Here is a 23,466-nt window from a genome sequence, read left to right on the forward strand (position 1 = left end):
AGCACCCTGCGGCTCTCTTTATTATCTGTGGGCCTTTACAATCACTACCCATTAATTTCTAGATCAGTATCTCCAAGCCACCACTTTGTTTTGCCATCTGGATCCAGTCCCCTCATATTCCTCTCCCTCCACTTCCAATGTTGCTTCTCTCTCTCTCCATCCCAGTCCCCTGCATCTCTCACTCCATTTCCTACCCAGCTCTTTCTCTCCCAACATTTCTTGTCTCTTCTCCTTTTTTTCCCCTCCATTCCGTTCCCTCACCTTCTCTCCATCCATTCCCTGCCCCGTTCCTTCCATTTCCTGCCTCTGCTTCTCTCTCTCTCTCCATTTCCCACCCCGCATCTTCTCTCTCTCTCCATTTCCTGCCCCCTCTCTTTCACTCCCTCCATTATCTGTCCCTGAGACCTCTCCCCCTCATCCCCTATGTTTGCTCCACCTCCCTGTAACAATGAAACTTCCAACAGCTTTCTGCTGATATTGAGGCACATCTTGTTGGCTTGCCCTGATTAGTTTTCTCTCACCCTCCTGCACGCAGGTGAGCCACCATCCACCAGCTGCGGCCCACCACGTCTACTCTAAGTGCGGCTGGACCCTGTGGCAAGAAATCACCATCGCCAGCAAGTTCCGTGGGAAGTACCTCTCCATCATGCCGCTAGGTAAGAGACTGGTTTTAGTTTTTTTGTTCCGTTTATTGGTACGGTGAAAAGCTTTAGTTGCGTGCTATCCAGTCAGCAGAAGGACAACCCATGATTACAATCGAGCCATTTAGTGTGTGGATACATGATAAGGGAATAATGTTTAGTGCAAGGTAAAGGCAGCAAAGTCCGATCAAGGATAGTCCAAAGAGGTAGATAGTACTTCAGCTCAGCTCTCTGGTTGTGGTAGGATGATTCAGTTGCCTGATAACAGCTGGGAAGAAACTGTTGCCGAATCTGAAGGTGTGCCTCAGCTTGCAACTGGGATAATGGGATATCCAACAGTGCTCTTCACAACAAGACCTGTGCAATTTTCTATCCGACCCACAAGGAGGCAGTCAAACACTTTGCAATGAAAGGTCCCCAACCTTTGGTTGACTTTTGTTAGCATTTGTCTCTGTCACAGGGAGGAGGAGCAGTTCATAGTCATAAAGGGGGGAAACAGGCCCTTCGGCTCAACTTTCCCACGCCGCCCAACATGCCCCATCTACGCTGGTCCCACCTGCTTGCATTTGCCCCACATCCCTCTAAACCTATCCTACCCATGTACCTGTCTAAATGTTTCTTAAACGTTGCGATAGTATCAGCCTCATCTACCTCCTCTGGCAGCTTGTGCCATAAACCTACCAACCTTTGTGTAAAACAAGTTGCCCCTCGGGTTCCTATTAAATCTTTCCCCCCTCACCTTAAATCAGTGTCCTCTGGTTCTCGATTCCCCTTCTCTGGGTGAAACAAGTCTGTGCATTTATCCCATCTATTGCTTCCCCTCTGGAGATTTAGATGAGGGATTAACGTTCCCAGATTATTTGAACATGTGTGGCACTAAAGTTAATTCTCATCTGATCATTCCAATCTTCACACGATGTTTTACTCCAAGCAATTTCTACAATAGCTTATAGTTCTTGGAAAATCACCTCAGTCGATCTGGAGCATTCAATGATTAAAATGTCTTTCAAAACACTGGATTTCTCATAGAGATAGTGCCACATTGAGTCATACAACAGGGGTACGTTGGGCCGAAGGTCCTATTTTCATGTCACCATCAAGTTCATAAATTCTAGGAGCAGAATTAGGCTATTTGGCCCATCAGGTCTACTCTGCCATTCATAACATAGAAACATAGAAATTAGGTGCAGGAGTAGGCCATTCGGCTGATCTCTTTCCCTCTCAACCCCATTCTCCTGCCTTCTCCCCATAATCCCCAACACCCATACTAATCAAGCACCTGGCTCCACTAAATCTGTTGTTCCTCTTGCATCCCCGTCAACTTACCACCTGCCCCCAATTCTCCTGCTACTTTCCTACACCATGGGCCGATATCATCTGCCAAGCTACCGACCTGCATGTCTTTGCAATGGAGTACCTTTTTTTTTAGACACTTTGAGAGAAACAGCGTGGAAATAGGCCCTTCGATCCAAGGCGTCTGCGTCGACCAGTGATCACTCTGTACACCAGCACTATCCTACACACTAGAGACAATGTACAGAAGCCAATCAACCGACAGACCTGCACGTCTTTGGAATGTGGGAGGAGACCGTAGCACCCGGGGAAAACCTGATGGGGAGAATGTACAAACTCTGTACAGACAGCACCAGTAGTCGGGATCGAACCCGGGTCTCTGACGCTGTGAGGCAGCAACTCTACCGCTGCGCCACCCAATTGTGTGTTGTGCGATTTAACCTTTTCTCTCGAATTCATTACCATGAAATCCATCCTGTTTAGAAGCATCTGAGCTTCCTACAGCAGTGCAGGCAGCCATTGTTCAGTGCCTCTGCTGGTCCTGCTGACCCATCGAATCTTGCCCTTCTTCGATTTGTGCTAGAATTTTTGCCTGTCAAATAGAGATCTGTTTTCCCCTTGGATACATCTCTCCTGCCTCTGCAGCTATTGTTAGGTTGTCAGACTGCCAGCGTGTTGTGGTCGAAGCAAGGGGTACAGGATAGATGGTTCACCTCAGATAGAAAGACGCAAACGTCCTATTGTCTCTGCTCTCCTCTGCTTCTTGTTGTCCCGCAGGTGCTATTCACTTACAGTTCCACTCGGGGCGCAACCACTATATGTGGAGGAAGGTCACCTCCACTGTGCACAACATCATTGTCGGCAAGCTGTGGATCGACCAGGTCAGTGACAAGCTTGGTATAACTCTTACAAACTAAACGTCAGGTCAGAACAGAAAGAAGCGTACTTGGGTTAACTGGTGCAGTGATGGGGAGGAGATGAAGGTGGTAATACATGGATCGGTGCAGCAGTAAGTCAGGCAGTTTGCCATTGTGTTGTGTGTTGTGTCCTTTTGTTTGAAAACATTGGGAATGGATTAGGGCAAGAGGACCACCCTGGGTCTCTGGTGCGAAGATGCCCACACGTTCACTGTATCCACCGAACCAGTTCCATAACAGGCGAAGAGTGGGCCAGCAGAAGAGGGTATGGTTGTTTGTCAAGGTTGACTGCAGAAGGCACCCCCTGGCACACACAGGCCGTCAGGTGACGGTGGGAGGAGGGGGTGGGTGGGAGGAGGGGGGGTGGGAGGAGGGTGCCCCCTCCCATTGGTACGGAACATTTGCATTTTTCAGCTTGAAATTGTGCAATATGGTGCATACTGTAGCGAGTCTTATAACTTACACTTGAATGCAATATATATGCTTTAAATTGGATTGGAGCTTTTTTGAAAGGGGGGAGGCTGTGCGATCACTGATCACTGGCCTTGGGGGTACCCGGTGAGGGAGTGGAACAACCGAGTGGGGAGAGGGTGTGGAAGAAGGGTAGGAATTTTTTGAAATTTGATGTATTAAAATCATGTTTTAGTGCACTGTAGAAGTATGATTTCAATGTTTTTCGTATGAAGTATTTTTAAGAGGTAACTTTTTAAGGGGTAACTTTATCCACACAAAGGGTGATGGGTGTATGGAACAAGCTGCCAGAGGAGGTAGTTGAGGCAGGGACCATCCCAACATTTAAGAAAAAGTTAGACTGATACATGGATAGGACAGGTTTGGAGGTATGGACCAAAAGCAGGTAGCGTAGCTGGGACATGTTGGCGGGTGTGGGCAAGTTGCGCCAAAGGGCCTGTTTTCACACTGTATCACTCTATGACTACATTATACCTCCACCATGCATGAATGCTTCAAAATCAAGTGATCGAGTTTTATTGCCATATACTCAAGCATAGAAACATAGAAAATAGGTGCAGGAATAGGCCATTCGGCCCTTCGAGCCAGCACTGCCATTCAATATGATCATGGCTATTCATCTAAAATCAGTACCTCTTTCCTGTTTTTTCCCCCATATCCCTTGATGTCGTTAGCCCCAAGAACTAAATGTAACTCTCTCTTGAAAACATCCAGTGAATTGGCCTGCACTGCCTTCTGTGGCAGAGAATTCCACAGATTCACAACTCTCTACGTGAAGAAAGTTTGTCCTCATCTCAGTCCTAACTGCCCCCCCTTTATTCTTAAACTGTGACCCATGGTTCTGAACGCCCCCAACATCGGGAACATTTTTCCTGCAGTTACAGTAAGTGAAAATCTAGCAGGCAAGCAGGATGCTTTCTCCAACCACCCCCATTTGAAGTCCACTACCTTCCACCGTTCCTACCCAGTGCTTGGTACTTACTTCCAGCAGCCACTGGTTGTCCTCCAGGATGCACCGAGCCGCAGCCTGATCCATGCCGGTCACCTGGGCAAATTCGACACAGAGACTCTCTCTCTCTCTCCCCCCTCTCTTCCGCTCTCTCTCCTCTCAACCCCCCCCCTCTCTCTCTCCCCATCTATCTCTCCCATCCCCCTCTCTTTCCCCCCTCTATCTCCTCTGTCCCTCTCTGTCTCTCCTCTCACCCCCTCTCTCTCCCCTGTCTCCCCCTCTCACCTTCCCTCTCTTCTCTCCCCCCCCCTCTCTTCCCCCCTCTCTTCCCCCCTCTCTCCCCCCTCTCCCCTCTTTCCCCCCTCTCCCCTCTTCCCCCCTCTCTCCCTCCCACCTTACTCTTCCCCCTCTCTTGTCCCCTCTCTCCTCTCCCTCTCTCTCCCCTCTCTTTCCCCTAACTCTCTCTCCCCTCTCTTTCCCCCCTCTCTCCCCCTCTCTCTCTCTCCTCTTTCTTCTCTCTCTCCCCCTCTTCTCTCTCCCCTCTCTCTCTCCCCCTCGCTTCCCCCAACCTTTCTCCCCCCCTCTATCTCCCCCTCTCTCCCTCTCCACACACTCTCCCCTCTCTTTCCCCTCTCTCTGTCTCTCCTCTCACCTCTCTCTCTTCCCCCCCTCTCTCCTCCTCTCTTCCCCATTTCTCCCTCCTACCTCACTCTTCCTCTTGCCCTCTCCCCTTTCTCCTCTGTCTCTCTCTTTTTCTTTGCCCCCCTATCTCTCTCTTTCCCCCGTTTCTCTTTCCCCCTCTTCCCCTATCTCTCTTTCCCCCGTTTCTCTTTCCCCCTCTTCCCCCTCTCTTCCCCTTCTCTCCCATTCTCTCCTACCCTCTCCTCCCTCTCCACCCCTCTCTCTTCCCTCTTTCTTCCCTCTCACCCCTCTCACTTCCCCCCCTTCTCCCACCTCACTCTCCCCCCTCTCTCCCCCCTCTCTCCCCCCCCTCCCTCTTCTCTCTCTCCATTCACTCCCCCCCTCTCTCTCCTCTCACCCCCCTCTCTTTCCCCCCACTGTCTCCCTGTCTCCTTCCCCTCTCTCTCTCTCTCTCTCCACCTCCCTTTGAGAGTCTGTCCCTTCGGTACAGAGACTCTCGCGGCAGCGGCAGCGGCGCAACGCTTCCGACGCCCGGGACATGCACTGTCCGTGCTCCATGGCCAGAGCTGCAGCGAGCGACACGCCAGCCCCGGCAAACACTCGCTAGTCCCGGCTCCCCGCATCTGTTCCGGCCGCTGGTTCTGCTCCCATCCCTCCCGCAGCCCCTGCTCTCCAACACCCGCGGACCATGCAGTTTATCCGAGTTTCGAAATTTTCGTTGATCACTAAATTTCTCACCACTGAGCGTGAGAGATTTCTGATGAGCGTGAGGGCGTGAGAGTTTGCTTGAGGGCGTGAGTCTCATGCTCAAAGCGTGAGAGTTGGCAGCCCTGTAATCTGCATGGGATTTCTCCTGGTGCTCCGGTTTCCTCCCACACTCCAAATTCGTACAGGTTTGTAAGCTAATTGGCTTCAATAAAACTGTTTCTGGTGTATGTAGGATAGCGTTAGTCTACGGGGATCATTGGTCGGCGTGGACTCGGTGGGCCGAAGGGCCTGATTCCGCGCTGTATCTCTAAACTAAACTAAACTTCAGCAATTCATTCAAGACCAATAAATCAGATCCAGTTTTCATTCAACTGTAGACTATCAGTCAAACATCTTGATTGTAATTAAATTCTTGTGAAGATTCAGAGTGTAATCGTGCATTCTCCCCTTCAGTCAGGAGACATCGATATCATCAACTTCAAGACAAGGGACAAGTGTCAACTCAAATTCAGTCCCTATAGTTACTTCTCACGGGACTGTGCCAGGAAGGTGAGTGGCACCATGTATTCTGCCTTTGTAACAGGGATTTCCTTTTATCAGCAGAATGCTGGTTCATTTAATTTGATAGCAACTATTAAATTATTTGCTGCTTTTTCAAATTCAGTGTGGGCCAGAAATAATCATAACTGATCTTTGAAATTATCACCAACAATAAATTGTGGCATCGGGGACAATGCGGGGTTTGGCAATGACCACACCAACACTTGTAGTAGGGCAAATCCATGTGAAATATTGTATTTACAGTGGTTAGAAAGCCCAGGGCTGCATGGGAGCGCTATCCCTCGCCATCAGAGCACATGTGCGATGGCACAGATGATCTCGGGCTTGTCCCAGTAGCTTAGTCCTGGCCTTCGAAGAGGGAGACGTGGCGATCACAGGCTTCTTCCTGTAGTTCACCTTTGCCTCGAGAGGCCACGTTGGCAGTCTCAGGATTCTTCCTGGTGGCTCAGCTTTTGGCTTGAAGAGACGACACCGGCAGTCTCTCAATTATCCTGGCGGCCAGTCTTTGCCCCTTGTGTGTGGGTACAGTCCCTCATTGTCTGTGGGCAGGAAGAGGTTCTGGTGTCTCAGACTTGTCCCCGGCAACCCAGTCTTGACCACACAGTGCCGAAGGTGGTCTCAGGTTTGTCCCAGTGGCTCAGTCTTCCTCGAACCTGTGACGGGAACACAGCTAACAGGGAGGCTCCCCACTTTGTTACCCTTATGCCCCTGTCCCACTTGGGAAACCTGAACGGAAACCTCTGGAGACTTTGTGCCCCACCCAAGGTTTCCGTGCGGTTCCCGGAGGTTTTTGTCAGTCTCCCTACCTGCTTCCACTACCTGCAACCTCCGGCAACCACCTGCAAACTCCGGGAACTGCACGGAAACCTTGGGTGGGGTGCAAAGTCTCCAGAGGTTTCCTTTCAGGTTTCCTAAGTGGGACAGGGGCATTACTCTATTTCCTCTCAACTTCCTCCCCACCTCTTACCCCCCCACCCCTCCTCTGGTGGGTAACACAATGAGAACATTTTTCTTGTGGTACAACAGGTGACAGGTGTAGTGACAGACCGAGATGGAAAAGCTAATTATATCCTGTCAGGGACATGGGATGAGAAGATGGAGTTTGCAAAGGTTGTACAGAGCAGTCAAGATGGGACCAGTTGTGAAGGCAAGCAGAAAACCGTCTACCAGACCCTTCCACCCAAGGTGCTGTGGAGGAAATATCCACTTCCGTGAGTATTGACTTCACAAACTAACACACAGTGTAAATCTATCAACCGTCATCTCAGGCATTAGCCTGTTTTGAATGCAGTCTGGAACAATTTGTGATCTGGAGTCCTTTCAAAAAGTGGGCACAGATTCAATTAGCTCAATTGCCTCTTTCTGTGGTGTGGGATTCTGTGATCCATAGAGCCACATCTGGTTTATCACGAAGTCTACACCAACCTTGTGGTAAATAAGCCATGCATGCTGGTACATGCCATGTAAAATTTCTTGTGGTCATTTCAGATGCGGTAAGGTGCGTGTTTGCCATTTCCCCTCCTATCTTTAGTTCTCATCACTGCTGTCACCTTCTCCCTCCACCCAATCCCAGTCTTCAAAACTTAACTTGACCAATCACCCATGTTCCAATTTTATGCTAGTGTTTGTGTGGAGAAAGTGCTTCCTATGTTGGTCGTGACTGGCCTAATTCCAGTTTTAATATCATACTCTCTTGTTTTTGGTCCTTACCCAAAATAAATATGTATTTATTCTACTCCACTGACTCCTAAAATACCTCAATTCTTCAGCCACAAGCACTCAAATTAGTCATAGAGTCATACAATGTGGAAACAGGCCCTTCGGCCCAACTTGCCCTCACCGGCCAACATGTCCCAGCTATTCTAGACCCACATGCCTGCATTTGGTCTATATCCCTCCAAACTTGTCCTATCCATGTACCTGTCTAACTGTTTCTTAAATGTTGGGATAGTCCCTCTCCACCTCTTCTGGCAGGTTCCTTACACCCACCACCCTTTGTGTGAAAAGGTTACCCCTCAGATTCCCTTAAATCTTTTCCCCTTCACCTAGAACCTATGTCCTCTGGTCCTCGATTTCCCTACTCTGGGCAAGAGATTTTGTGTATCTACCCGATTTATTCCTCTCATGATTTTATACACCTCTATAAGCGGAATGGTACCATTCGGCGCCGTCGGTTCGGCGCCTCCGTTTTGATGGGTTAGGGTTAGGGTTAGGGTTAGGGTTAGGGTTAGGGTTAGCATTCAGGACTGCTTTTCGTGAGGGATGGCCGATGGGGGTTTTTAACGTTTTAGAAAGTTCATCAAAATTTACTGACCTGCATTTCATTTAATATGTTTTCTATTCACACTACAGCATGCTCTTGAATTTATTTTGTCATATGTATTTAGCATTAGCACTGACATAAGACTGTGCTAATGTGCCATAGGGAAGGAAATGTTGAAAACTTAAAGCAGATCGTTTCCTTTGCAGCGCCAAAAAGTACCCGACCCAACCCTAACCATAACCCTAACCCTCCAAAACGGAGGCGCCGAAACGGCGGTGCCGAAAAGTACCCAGCCCACTATAAGATCACCCCTCATCCTCCTGCGCTGCAAGGAATAAAAACCCAGCCTACTCAACCCTCTCCCTATAGCCCAGACCCTCTAGTCCTGGCAACATCCTCGTAAATCTTCTGTGAACCCGTTCAAGCTTGACAATATCCTTCCTATAACATGGTGCCCAGAACTGTACATAATTCTGGAACCTATCCTCAAAATGTAGCCTTTTAAGCTCTGTCGAATGTTGTGTACCATTCCGAGGCCATTAGATGTGGGTTCCCTGCTGAGAATCACAGCAACAATACGTCCTTCTGTTTCAGCGACAATGCAGAAAACATGTACTACTTCTCCGAGCTGGCGTTAACCCTGAACGAGGTGGAGAGCATGACGGCGCCTACTGACAGCCGTCTGAGGCCGGATCAGCGCCTGATGGAAAACGGCAATTGGGAGGAGGCAAACGTGGAGAAGCAGCGGCTAGAAGAGAAGCAGAGAGCTACCCGCCGTTTGAGGGAGGCCGAGGCAGTCAAAGCCTTGGAGGACGGTGAGAACCAAGAGTGTTGGGTGGGGCTCAGGGAAGGGTGAAAGCGGAGCTGTCTGACAGGGTAAAGCAGCCCTCTCGACTCACACCTGTCCTTAAATCCAGCTCAGCCTCTCATGACCTGTGTAGGCATCGACGTACCTTGATAAGTTCTTAGTTCATTAGAGATAGGAGCAGAATTAGGCCATTTGGCCCTTCAAGTCTACTCCACCATTCAATCATGGCTGATCTATCTTTCCCACTTAACTCCATTCTCCTGCCTTCTCACCATTACCCCTGGCACCCGTACTAATCAAGAATCTATCTATCTCTGCCTTAAAAATATCCATTGACTTGGCCAATGAATTCCACAGATTCACCACCGTGCACATTGGTAGAACTATCCCCAGACGAGGAACAATCACCGATCCAGTTGCTGGAGTCTGGCCATTAGGGGGGAGGGAAACGTCACCGTGAAGAAAGGAGGTGGACTTAGTATTGAAAACTGACATTGCTAAAAGTCCAGAACGAACTTGGAATGAATGAATGTTACTTTATCACATGTGACATGTCACATTAAAATTCTTTGTATTGCATACCATACACAAAGTATGCAAAGAGTCACCACGTATAGGGCGCCGACAGTTACAAAGTGTTCAATGTTCTCCCGATGGTCCCCCCCACACCGGGTCCCTCTGTCCTCTCGACAGTCCTCCCATGCCAGGTCCCTCTTTGTTCTCAGGCAGATGGGGCTCATCAGCCTGGGAAGGCAGTCCATCTAGGAGAAGGAAAACTCTGATTTAAAACCTCCACTGCCTTGTGGCCATATCCAGTCATGGAAAAGGCTCCTGGAGTAAACCTCAAGAAAATCCAGAGTCGGAGCCCCTAAGTCAGTTCGTCGTGGTCTACAACCTCGCTCTGACAGCTCCTGCGACGGCACTGGTGCCAAACTGTAATGGCCCTGCTGTTCCTTTGGATCGATCAGCGACGTGGAGAGGGGGGGTCGTGCTGCTTGGGCAACAGCCTGTCCTCCATATGACATCGCCCAGGCTTACATCCGACCACACATCACCTGCAAACTAGGATGCATCACCCATGGTCAGTCATGACCGAGGGAGGGGCCTACTACTTCCTACCTACTACAGTGACTGTGCTTCACAAATTGCTTGCATGGTGCTTTTAGATGTCAGGATGTTTTGAGAGGCACTATTTGTGGGCTGCACAGTGACACAACTGGGAGAGCCGGGGTCACAGAGCCCCAGAGATCCTGGTTCAATCCTGACCTTGGGTGCTCTCTGTGTGGAGTTTGCATGCGCTCCCTCTGAACACACTGGGTGCTCCAGTTTTCCCCCATGTCTGGGTGCTCCAGTTTTCTCCCATGCCCCAAAGGCTTGTGGATTAGTAGGTTCATTGGCCACAGTAAATTGTCCCCAGTGTGTAGGTGAGCAGTGGAATGAGGGTGGAGTTGATGGAAACGTTCGGAGAATGGGGCGGCACACTGGCGCAGCGGGAGAGTTACCGGAGTTACAGTGCCAGAGTCAGGTTCGATCCTGACTGCTGTCCATATGGAGTTTGTACGTTCTCCCTGTGACCACGTAGGTTTTCTCTGGGTGCTCCGGTTTCCTCCCACAGTCCAAAGGTGTACAGGTTTGTAGGTTAATTGGCTTTAGTAAAAAAAAATTGTAAATTGTCCCTAGTGTGTAGGATAGTGCTAGAATGATCATGGGTCGGTGTGGACTCGGTGGGCCAAAGGGCCTGTTTCTACGCTGTATCTCTAAAGTCTAAATTAAAAATGGGGATCAAAGTAGAATTTGTGTAAAAGGATAGACACACAAAGCTGGAGTAACTCAGCGGGTCAGACAGCATCTCTGGAAAGAAGAAATAGGAGACATTTTGGGTCGAGACCATTCTTCAGACGGATGGTTGATGGTTGGCACAGACTCGGTGGGCCAAGAGCCTGTGCTTTGTCTCTCTGTGACTCGATAAATGAAATCCTGTTCTTTCAATTACAGGCAGGGACTGTGATGCTTACAAGCCTGTGTGGTTTCAGAAGAAAGAAGACCCCATCACCGGAGAGGAGATGTATGTTTACAAAGGTGGCTACTGGGAGAGTAAGGAGACACAAGACTGGAATCTGTGCCCAGACATTTACTGAGCACGGCCAGCTCCAGGCCAATGGACCTCAGAGTGTCCTCTGTCACCAGCAGAAGAGGAAAGGAGCAATGCCAACCTCCACTGTGGGACAACACAACGGAAACATACAGGGCAGCTTTCTGGTACCAACAATGTCAATGCAAATAAACACCACAGCCCCACTCCAAAGATACAACACAGCTCCCTCCCCTTCCCCCTCCCAAAATAATATGACCCAGAGAAGATTCATGGAATTATTTTTGGCTACAGGTGACTGCAGAGGGAGAACGGTGGGTTGCTTGAAGACCGGGATTAGTACCAGTGTTCTAATAGCCAGGTACTCCAACATCCTTAAACCCCTGACTGTTGATGTGATCTGCAGTTTAGGATAAAAGGTCAGAGTTTTGCTGACCAAATTAGTCAGAGCCATACAGCAAGGAGACAGCCCCTTTGGTCCAATTCACCCATGTCATCAGTCCCGCCTGACCACATTTGGCCCATATCCCTCTAAACCTTTCCTATCCATGTACTTGTCCAAATGTCTATTAAATGCTATAGTACCTGCCTCAATTACCTCCTCTGGCAGCTCGTTCCATATACCCACTACCCTCTGCGTGAAAAGTTTGCCCCTTAGGTTCCTATTAAATCTTTCCCCTCTCACCTTAAACTTATGTAATCTGGTTCTTGATTCTCCTACTCTGGGTAAAGGACTGTGCATTCACCCTATCTATCCCCCTCATGTTTTTATTGACCTGTTTAAGATCACTCCTCAGCCTCCTGTGCTCCAAGGGATAAAGTCCTACCCAACCCAACTCTCAGCCCTCAAGTCCTTGCCACAACCTTGTAAATCTTCTCTGCACCCTTTCCAGCTTAACAATATCCTTCCTATAGTAGGGTGACCATAACTGAACACAATACTCCAAATGCAACCACACCGACATCTTTAACTGTAACATAACATTTTAACTTCTGTACTCAATACCCTGACTGATGAAGGCCAACATCCCAAAAGCCTTTTTGACCATCTTATCAACCTGTGACTCCACCTTCAGGGAACTATGTACCTGCTCTACAACAGTCATCATGGGCCTGCCATTCACTGTGATGGTCCTGCCCTGATTTGACTTCCTGAAACGCAATGCCTCGCACTCATTTGCATTATACTCCATTAACCATTCCTCATCCCAATTGCCCAACTAAACCTCAGTTTTTGCCGTGGAGAAAGACATGAAGATTGGGGAACATGGGACAGTTAATGCCTCAGAAACCACTCCAGTAACTTGCCCACCACAGATGTTGGCTCACTGGTCTATAGTTCCCAGGCTTTTCCTTGCAGCTCTTCTTAAATAGAGGCATAACATTAGTCACCCTCGTCTTTTGGCACCTCACCCATGTCATATCATGCAATTTCTTCTCTAGCCTCCCAAAGTGTCTTTGGATATATCTGATCAAGCCTGAGACTTATCCATCTTCAGGAGCCTCATCCAAAACCTCCTCAATCGTAATGCGGACTGTCCCCAAGACATCTCCATTAACTGTCCCATGTTCCCCAATCTTCATGTCTTTCTCCACGGCAAAAACTGAGGTTTAGTTTAGTTTATTGTCACATGTACCGAGGTACAATGAAAAGCTTTTGTTGCGTGCTAACCAATAATCATTGGTGAAATAATAATTGAGGACCTTGCCCATGTCCCGCAGCTCCGCACAGAGACGATCGCTTTGGTTTTCCACATTATCAGCTGGAATTAGATTTTATTGTTAAAAACAAAATGCAGAGGTCTCTGGCTGTAGCATTAGACTGGAATCAGCCTGGGTTTGGGAGCAACATTGGCCTTTTACTGTAATATGTGAGAACTCGCCGATGGACACTTGGCCTGTATAAAGAGCAAGTGGCTGAGGGGAAAAAGGGTCTGCTGCAAGGAATTATGAGACAGACTTGAAGTGATAATGCAAACTGAGATTGAAAGTTTGCCTGTAGAAGGTGAAATGTAGATCTTACTGGCCACGTTTGTAGATTGCTGCTCCGTAACAAAATCCCTTTTGGGTATTGAGTAGGTCAACTGATCTGTTATGCTTTAGATCAACGGAAAACATACGTTGATCTAAAGCGGCGGTGCAGGCTCGAAGGGCCGAATGGCCTACTCGTGCACCTATTTTCTATGTTTCTATAACATCTTCACACTTCTAGAATGTAATTGCAAAATTACAGAAATCACACTGCAAATCACATTGCAAGCTTTAAGTGTAGGGATTCTACATTGTTTGACACAAAAAAATCATTTGCTCTAACATGCAATGCATCATCAACATTATTTTCTACCTCACAATCCAGTGAATTCTATTTCTCACTGCACCATGGGCTGCTGGACTACTGACTAAAGACAGCCTTCCACTCCCCAGTACCCTGAACTGCTGGTTGTTACAGGTTGGGATTGCTATGATCTGATTCTACCCGCCCCCCCCCCCCAACCCCCCTCCCCCCTCACCCCCCTCTTCTCCACACCACAAGCCCTACAGATAAAGCACGACAATCAGAACTTACAGTTGGTGTTACACATCCAGTGGTCGATGCGTTCGGGCAGGCATAGACATAGGCATCCTTAGAGATGTTGAGGTAACCGTCTATTAAATGTCAGAATCGTTCCTCAGCAAGTTAAGGGTGGCATATTGGAGCAGCGGTAGACCTGCTACCTTATAGCACCAGAGACCCGGGTTCAATCCTGACTATGGATTGTCTGTACAGAGTTTGTACGTTCTCCCTGTGACTGTGTGGATTTTCTCCAGGTGTTCTGGTTTCCTCTCACACTCCATAGACGTCCAGGTTTGTGGGTTAATTGGCTTTGGTAAAATTGCCCCTAGTGTGCAGGATAGTGTTACTGTGTGGGGTGATTGCTGGTCAGCATCTCGGTGGGCCGAAGTGCCTCTTTCCATGCAGTATCTCTAAAGTCTAAAGTCTCCATGAATGTGCCACAACCAGCAGTGGTGTGGACTAAACATGTGAGATGCCAGTGGTTTCAGGAACTTTAAGGGATAGCTGATGGGGATATACTTCCTGGAAGGGTCCTCCCTCATGCACTGATGTCCCATCTTATCGTCCTGTAAGTTGCATCTAATGTCATGCTTCGGTGGTCTTAACTGGTGTGGGGGGGGGGGTACAGGAATGCAAGCTGATGAATTGCAAAATGATCTCTCACTACGGGACAGACTACACAGATTGCACCAGGGTCCCACTCCCGACTGATTTCTACACTGGGTCCAACAAGACTGGAGCAAGCCATATGGAGGGAGCCATGACACAGCCAGATAGGCAGTCGACGCCACAGATGCACAGAGACAAAGGCTGCAACCAACTGGCTGCAATGGAAACTGAGATTTTATATCCCAAGAGTGTCGCTGTGACCCTCAGAATGACCCCACTTGCAACACAGTGAGAAAGGCTCAGTCCAGCACCAATTCCTTGCTCTTTCCAACAGTGCATTCCCGACTGTGACTGAAGTCTGATCAGTCTGCAGAAAAATAAGTGTCCATGCTACATAGACCTGTGCAGCATTCTGCAACAGAGACGGGCAACATCATATAGAGAGCACAGTCAGTAACCATATCAGTGCATGAATGAAATCCATCCACTGGAATAATATTCACACAGGAACGGATGGCTTCAGTTTAATTTCAGCTGCAGGACAGCATATCAATAATGTGTTAACGGCACTGAAGTACTGATCTAAACGTGGAGAAGGTTGTTGCTTATTGACGTTTATGAAGGCCTCCTGTTGATCAGACCTTCATCAAAGGAACAGCCGCCTGTAGTCTCTCAAGTCGTGCTCCCCTTGGCTCCCAATCATGTACAGGGAGAGAAAGTCTCCTCACGGACGAGTTGCAGATTTGATATTAGGTATTCATGAGGAGTTGAATGAGAGTGTTCTGGTCACAGAAAAGCAGGGCCAAGGCAGACCCCAGGAATGAGATGTTTAAACCATTCCTTGGATCATAAAGTCCAAAATGCCTAAGCACCTGAATAACAGTTATTCCAATATTCCTGTGCTTTTCTGAGTGTTGGGACACATTCTGTGCAGTGTGCATGTTGTGAAGAACTGCAAAGGGAATACCATACAAAGGGAGCATTTACTGTGATGGAAACCCCAAGTTATCATTTCACAAAGAAAGCCTGCTTTATACAGTGGCTTGCAAAAGTATTCATACCCCTTGAACTTTTCCACATTTTGTCACGTTACAACCACAAACGTAAATGTATTTTATTGGGATTTTATGTGATAGACCAACACAAAGTGGCGCATAATTGTGAAGTGGAAGGAAAATGATACATGTTTTTTTTTTAAATTTACAAATAAAAAACTGAAAAGTGTGGCGTGCAAAAGTATTCAGCCCCCATTACTCTGATACCCCTAAATAAAATCCAGTGCAACCAATTGCCTTCAGAAGTCACCTAATTAGAAAATAGAGTCCACTTGTGTGTAATCTAATCTCAGTATAAAAACAGCTGTTCTGTGAAGGCCTCAGAGGTTTGTTAGAGAACATTAGTGAACAAAGAGCATCATGAAGCCCAAGGAACACACCAGACAGGTCAGGGATAAAGTTGTGGAGAGGTTTAAAGCAGGGTTGGGTTATAAAAAAATATCCCAAGCTTTGAACATCTCACGGAGCACTGTTCAATCCATCATCCGAAAATGGAAAGAGTATGGCACAACTGCAAACCTACCAAGACATGGCCGTCCACCTAAACTGACAGGCCGGGCAAGGGGAGCATTGATCAGAGAAGCAGCCAAGGTAACTCTGGAGGAGCTGCAGAGATCCACCGCTCAGGTGGGAGAATTTGTCCACAGGACAACTATTAGTCGTGCACTCCACAAATCGGGCCTTTATGGAAGAGTGGCAAGAAGAAAGCCATTATTGAAAAAAAGCCATAAGAAGTCCAGTTTGCAGTTTGCCACAAGCCATGTGGGGGACACAGCAAACATGTGGAGGAAGGTGCTCTGGTCAGATGAGACCAAAATTGAAGTTTTTGGCCTAAATGCAAAACACTATGTGTGGCGGAAAACTAACACTGCACATCACCCTGAACACACCATCCCCACTGTGAAACATGGTGGTGGCAGCATCATGCTGTGGGGATGCTTTTCTTCAGCAGGGACAGGGAAGCTGGTCAGAGTTGATGGGAAGATGGATGGAGCCAAATACAGGGCAATCTTGGAAGAAAACCTGTTAGAGTCTGCAAAAGACTTGAGACTGGGGCGGAGGTTCACCTTCCAGCAGGACAACGACCCTAAACATACAGCCAGAGCTACAATGGAATGGTTTAGATCAAAGCATATTCATGTGTTAGAATGGCCCAGTCAAAGTCCAGACCTAAATCCAATTGAGAATCTCTGGCAAGACTTGAAAATTGTTGTTCACAGACGCTCTCCATCCAATCTGACTGAGCTTGAGCTATTTTGCAAAGAAGAATGTGCAAAAATTTCAGTCTCTAGATGTGCAAAGCTGGTAGAGACATACCCCAAAAGACTTGCAGCTGTAATTGCAGCGAAAGGTGGTTCTACAAAGTATTGACTCAGGGGGGCTGAATACTTTTGCACGCCACACCTTTCAGTTTTTTATTTGTAAAAAAATTTGAAAACCATATATCATTTTCCTTCCACTTCACAATTATGCACCACTTAGTGTTGGTCTATCACATAAAATCCCAATAAAATACATTTACGTTTGTGGTTGTAATGTGACAAAATGTGGAAAAGTTCAAGGGGTATGAATACTTTTGCAAGCCACTGTATATCTGTTTCCAACCTGGAGTTCAGGACCCATTGATGGAGCATCAGGTAGTACCAGAGAATGATAAGCCCAAGGCATCTTCCACCAGCATTAAAGATTGGTCTAATTTGGGGCAATGGCCTTACATGAAGAGAAATTCAGATTAGTTTAAAATTAAACCATTCCAGTTCTGTACATCTATATTTCTCCTTCATATCCCTGAGATGACTGAACATTTGCTGTTGATGCAGGAAGTTATTTTGACCCCAGAAAGAAACAATGGGATGTGTTATCTTCATGGCTTCTCTAATCTCTATCCCCTGTTCGGCCTTTTTCCTTCCAATTATTGTTCTTGCTCAGTCCAGTACCTTGATAATATTTTACCAGCTTTGATCAGCCCTCTCCCACTCTTTCTCCCTGAACCTAACTGTTTCTCCCTGAACCTACACCATCCCACATCTCCACCCAGGTCCCCGGCTTCTGGAATCAAGGAACTGAAGATGCTGGTTTACAGTAAAAACACGGAGTGCTGGAAGAAGGGTCCCAACCCAAAATGTCACCTATCCATGTCCTCCAGAGATGCTGCCTGACCCGCTGAGTTACTCCAACTCTTTGGGTTTTTCCCTCCCCCCACCTATGACTGCTTTCCATTTCTCTTCAAAGCACTTTGAGACGTGATTTTTCCTCACTGAAGGCACTTTATTAATGATAGATCATGGATGTGATATTAACTTCTCATTTTTGCACAAACATTTGGCCCATTCCCATTAATTACAACGTCAATTATCGGAGGAACCATGGATCTGGCTTGTCAACCACCCTACCCTGTAACTTGTGAACGCACAGCCTCCTGCTCACTCAATAACAATCCAAATAACCTTGATCTTCAAAGATGCAGCCTGGCCCACAGAGCTACTCCAGCATTTGTGTCCCTTAGATATAAACCAGTTCCTTGTGTCTCTGTTGAAGAACATAATTACTTTTGTTTAAGAAGGAACTGCAGATGCTGGAAAATCGAAGGTAGACAAAAATGCTGGAGAAACTTAGTGGGTGAGGCAGCATTTATGGAGCGAAGGAAATAGGCAACGTTTTGGGTCGAGACCCTTCTTCAGATTGATGTGAGGATGGGGGAGGGGGGGGGGGGGAGAAGAAAGAAAGAGGCAGAGACAGTGGGCTGAGGGAGAGCAGAGAAGGGGTAGACAAAGCAGGGACTACCTGAAATTTGAGGTCAATGTTCATTACCTTTGTTATTACTTTGAGGAGGATTGCTTGCATGCATCTACATTTTTCTCCTCTCGATTTCCCCCCCCACACTGGGTAACCACGAGTACAAGCACAGTTTAAGGCAGACAAACACAGCAAATTGCCCGGCTCAATAGACAGAGAGTTATCGGTTGGCTTGTAATGGAAGCAAGCTGAAGAAAAATAACAGGCCGCAGATACCAGAGTTAATGACCTGTCGTCACTCAGCAACACTAATTGGGTGGTTTTCAGGAACCAGTTCCCCAATGAGTCGGAATGATCAATAACACCCTGAAAAGCAATTACCTGGGGCTAAGGCCTCTGCATTATGTTAACAGTGAAATCCTGACATACATTTAGAACCATCCGTGGTTGTGTTGCAAATGCCTCATCACAAATGTTTCATTTAAAATGTGCCTGCAATTTTAAATGCTGCAACTCCTACCTGTTAACTGGGATTTGAAGAAATGTCAAGTAGAAACTAGATAGTTTGACGAGGAAAGCAAGAAAAGAAAAAGTGAATCGCCCCTCGCCCAACTTCCCCACCAGTCCTTTACTCCAGTCACCATGGTGTTTACCACCATTCTGAAAGATGTGGCCTGTGTTTTAACAACCCTGACTTCAAAGTAACCCCCCTCGAATGAAATTCCTTTAAGGATCCTTGGTTTGTAATAAGTCCGTTTTGATTATCCAATTACTGGGCTGGTCTCACGATTCCATAATTGGCCACTATGTACATATATTGTGCCCATTAGCACTACTTCATTTTATACAGCAGGATTAGTTGTTAAGTGTATGAATCTAATACCACAGGACAAACATAACTCATTACTTTCTTATGTTTGTAGAATGTCAGATGCAGTAGACTGCCACCAACGGTTGTGACTTCTTTGTGAATAAAACCCAAATAGACCGTGTAAATATTTACAATGTTTAAATTGTTTAGAACGTAAAACTGTGATTGTATAAATCTGCAGTTTATACTTAATTCTGACTAGTAATATATTTGTAATATATTAAGATTTATTTCAAAAATGTGAAAACAGTAATGTTTACCCTGAGTGTCTTCATCCTGTCTTAAAGCGAAATGGGAGCTTATGAGAAAGCTGAACTTGTTGGTCTGATGATGATACAAATCTGGAAAGAAATTGATAGATGGTCAGCTTCCATTGAGCTTTTCTCTTTTCCCTCAAGTTTCCCCATTTGTTGCCTCTATTTTTACTGCACTTTTCACCCATGTTGGCAGCATAATCTGACCCCTCAGTTTTCCAGCCCTTATCCACAAAACCTAACTGTTATTAATATTTTTTTTAAATGCCCTCTACAATTGATCAACAGGCCGTGTGGGTGCATTCTTTCTCATTGCCTCTCCCACTGGCATGGATGACATGAGTGTCTCGGATCCTTCCTCCTTGCTGAGGTTGCTTCAGGTTGATGTTCTCAATACTTGCCCCTTGCACAGATGCTGAAAATGGAGGACAGTGCTCTTTGTACCGAATCACCACGCCTTCCTACTGAGATATGCTTGTGAAGAGTCCATTTGGCTCCAGTAGATAAGACCATAGAAGACCCATCAGCCCACCATGTCTGTGCAGAACTTGATGCCAAGACCGTCAACATGCACATAACCCATATCCCTTCATTCTCTGCATATCCATGTGCCTATCCAAAAATCATTTAACGTATCTGCTTCAACCACCACCCCTGGCAAGCAGGTTCCAGATACTCACCAATCTCTGTGTAAAAAAAAAACTTGCCCCGCACATCTCCTTTAAACTTTGACCCTCTCACCTTAAATCTATGCCCTCTAGTATTTGATTTTTCCAAAAGGTTCTGACCATCTATGCCTCTCATCATTTTATATACCTGACAAAATGCACTGTGTGTAGGCTGCAGAGGGGTCATTGACCCCTTGTTAATCTAAAGTTGTGCTGGTAATTTTATGATAATGTGAGGCAAACTCCTCTCATCCTAACACTGTTGATCTCACCCAAGATTTCCAGCCTCAGATGAAAAGTTATGATATGCCAACTACGATTTTGCTAGGGGCAAGAATGAGGTTCAATCAAATCTAATGAGTTATTTCATTTGAACAACACTATTAAACGCAGTTCTCTGGCCTCGACCTTTGATAGATCTGTCTCTACCTTTGAAAGATCTGGGTTGAGCTGAATAATATCAGGTTTCTCCAACTATTTCAAATCAGAAACCTTTTGAATTGGACAGGGTGTCAAGAAAATTGGAAAAACTGCAGGTTCTGGAAATCTGAAATAAAAAGAGAAACAGCTGGAAACATTCAGCAGGTCAGGCAGTCTCTGTGGAAAGAGAAACCGAGTTAACATTTCCGATTGAAGATCAGAAATTCTCTTTCCACAGATGCTGCCTGACCTGCTGAACATTTCCAATGTTTTCTGATCTAATGTCAAGATGATAGATTTCCTATTATTTTAAACACTCGGGACTATATTTGAATGGTCATCTCTTTCCCTAGTCTCCTCATTAGGAGTGGTAAAAGTTATCTTGAACTTGTCTCTAACCCATTTTGGATTTAACACGTTTTTGACATCTCTCAATAGAAATGGTTTCATTTACATTTTTGATTGATAATTGAAACAATTATTGTCAAAGAACACCTCCCATCGAACAACGTAAAAATTGTTAAGTAAACTGAACTGTGAAAGAGGAATAGATAATTAGACAAAAAGCTGGAGTAACTCAGCGGGTCAAGCAGCATCTCTGGAGAAAAGGAATAGGTACTGTTCAGGTCAAGGCCTTCCTCAGACTGAAGAAGGGTCTCGACCCAAAACTTCACCTATTCCTTTTCTCCAGAGATGCTGCCTGACCAGCTGAGTTACTCCTGCTTTTTGTGTCTATCTTTGGTGTAAACCAGCATCTGCAGTTCCTTCCTACATAAATAATGAGCACATGCAAAGAGTACTAAAGCCTACTGTTTAAAGATGCTAAAGCATAGTGCCATAATCTCAACACAGGAGCCAGGTGGCTTATCACCTACATCTCCACTCCTTCTGCCCCCCTCTTGGGTCCCATTCTAAATGTTTGTATCTTTTTAACCCCCAATCCATTGGAAAGCACTCAGATAGGAAGGGGGCCATATCCTCCCATTAAATGAGATGGTATTTGCAACTTACTCTTGGACTTAACGCTCTTGTTTAGACAGTATAAGACTGGGAAGTTATTCCCATCTTGGCAAACCTTGAGCGAGGGGCACCAGATGCTCAGGACGGTGGTTCAAGATTCCCAGTGTGTCCGTATCATCGGAAGGCATTGGCCACCCACTGAAGATTACCGTCAACCTTTGAGGCCAGTGGCAGAACTCCACAGTACAATAGTAACATGTAAATATATTCAATATGAAGAGATCGCAATTTATATTTAATTAAATTTTATTCTCATTGTTAGTAAAGTAAAGCAAAGTTCAATGGTTATAACTTCCTCTAATTCTATTTTGTAATATTTAGTGGTAGAAAATGTACAGCAAACCTAGCTTGCTGAGAAAATGCAATAGAATTGTGTGTACTTTCAATGGTGCAAACGTGTTAATCATGCTCTTCCCCAATGTACTTCTATAACCTGCTTAATTATGAAAGGAATCATGGCTCCTTAGTTTGTATGTACATTTGAATTGCTTAAAGGAATATATTTACAAACATTAATGAATTATTTCGATAAAGTCTGGGCCTTTTGGGTGCACTCACCTGCCTATTGGAATATTTCACCAGTTTGGTCACTGATTTAACCAGCACCAATCAAAATCCATGCTGACAGAACATCCGAAAACAACATCGTGTGTGATTAAAGACAGAAAATGCCAAAAATGTAGAAATAAAATAAATTCAGAAATAAAGATCCTTCTTGTGTTGGTGGTGTTATAATTATGTAAGATATCCAAACTGAGCAGTAATGAAATCCTTCAGTGTACAGTACTGAAACTCATCCGCATACAGTACTGAAAATGCAAGTAGTTTGATAATAGTCTGCAACACCTTGTCCAGTGAGAATGCATCTGCCCACTTACTTACCATATGTAAAATCCTAGATGAATTAGTATATGCTGTTTTAGATTAATCAGTCTGCTGCATTATGGATTCCTGGACGTAAACTAGATTGATCACTGCCTGCTGTGTTCTAGATTACACATCTGCTGTGTTGCGGAAAACCCATCAATTGACTTCTCATGGATCTGCAGCCACCTACTGCTGTGTACCACTTCCCTCCATGTGAAAGTGGATCACTGGGTGGTGAATTTTCCCATGGAAGTGGCATTTTCCACCAGACTCTTCCTGTCATGCTGGAGTAACTCAGGAAGCATCTCTGGAGAAAAGGGATAGGTGACGTTTCGGGTCGAGATTAAAGTTACCAACGGAGAATCCTTAACTCAGCTGATCCAGACATGAATTGTATTTTAGTGGCAGGTGTATTCATAAGTTCTAGGAGCAGGATTAAGCCATTGGGCCCATCAAGTCTACTCTGCCATTCAATCATGGCTGATCTATCTTTTCTTCTCAACCCCATTCTCTTGCCTTCGCTACATAACCCCTAACCAAGGGTGCTAATCAAGAATCTGTCAATCTCTACCTTAAAAATATTCATTTACTTGGCCTCCACAGCCGTCTGTGACAATGAATTCCACAGATCCACTACCCTCTGACAAGAAATTCCTTCGCATCTTTCTAAAGGTACGTCCTTTTATTCAAAAGCTATGGCCTCCGGAAAAATCCTCTCCACATTCACTCTATCCAGGCCTTCCACTTATCGTCCTGGTGGTTTAACCTCTGGAAACTTTGCACCCATTTAAAAAGCAGCGTCATGACTGTCTTGCAGAGGTAGTCACTAGGTTCAGCAGTGTTTCCATTTGTGTCACGTAATGTGGGATACAGAGTCCAGATTTATGTTAGCGCTTCATTTTTACCCATTAGTCATGAGCTGCTTTTCTAGTCCAGTTTTCTCCTCTCACAAAGGTGATGACTCAGTTCAGGCTCAAACAAATCCACAACTGAATGTACAAGTACTCCAAAAGTACTATTAGTGTGAGAACCTGGACAATGAAGGTGGAATTATTCTTCATGATCCC

General features: G+C 46.1%; 1 protein-coding gene across 4 annotated transcripts in view; it reads left to right on the top strand.

Annotated features, from left to right (window-relative positions):
• LOC116987521 (oxysterol-binding protein 2-like) overlaps positions 1 to 12,033 on the top strand; it is a 212,351-nt gene extending 200,318 nt beyond the window's left edge. For 3 of the 4 annotated variants that reach the window (XM_033043607.1, XM_033043605.1, XM_033043608.1), the window contains 6 exons: positions 536 to 656; positions 2,712 to 2,815; positions 6,075 to 6,170; positions 7,209 to 7,393; positions 9,040 to 9,260; positions 11,249 to 12,033. In XM_033043607.1, coding sequence (XP_032899498.1) covers positions 536 to 656; positions 2,712 to 2,815; positions 6,075 to 6,170; positions 7,209 to 7,393; positions 9,040 to 9,260; positions 11,249 to 11,391 — 870 coding nt within the window. In that variant the 3' untranslated portion in view covers positions 11,392 to 12,033. The remainder of the gene's footprint in view (positions 1 to 535; positions 657 to 2,711; positions 2,816 to 6,074; positions 6,171 to 7,208; positions 7,394 to 9,039; positions 9,261 to 11,248) is intronic. The other variant, XM_033043604.1, reaches the window with a different exon arrangement.
• Positions 12,034 to 23,466: the final 11,433 nt, after the last annotated feature.

This window comes from Amblyraja radiata, chromosome 25, assembly GCF_010909765.2.
Source record: "Amblyraja radiata isolate CabotCenter1 chromosome 25, sAmbRad1.1.pri, whole genome shotgun sequence".
In the NCBI taxonomy this organism is placed as follows: Eukaryota; Metazoa; Chordata; class Chondrichthyes; order Rajiformes; family Rajidae; genus Amblyraja; species Amblyraja radiata.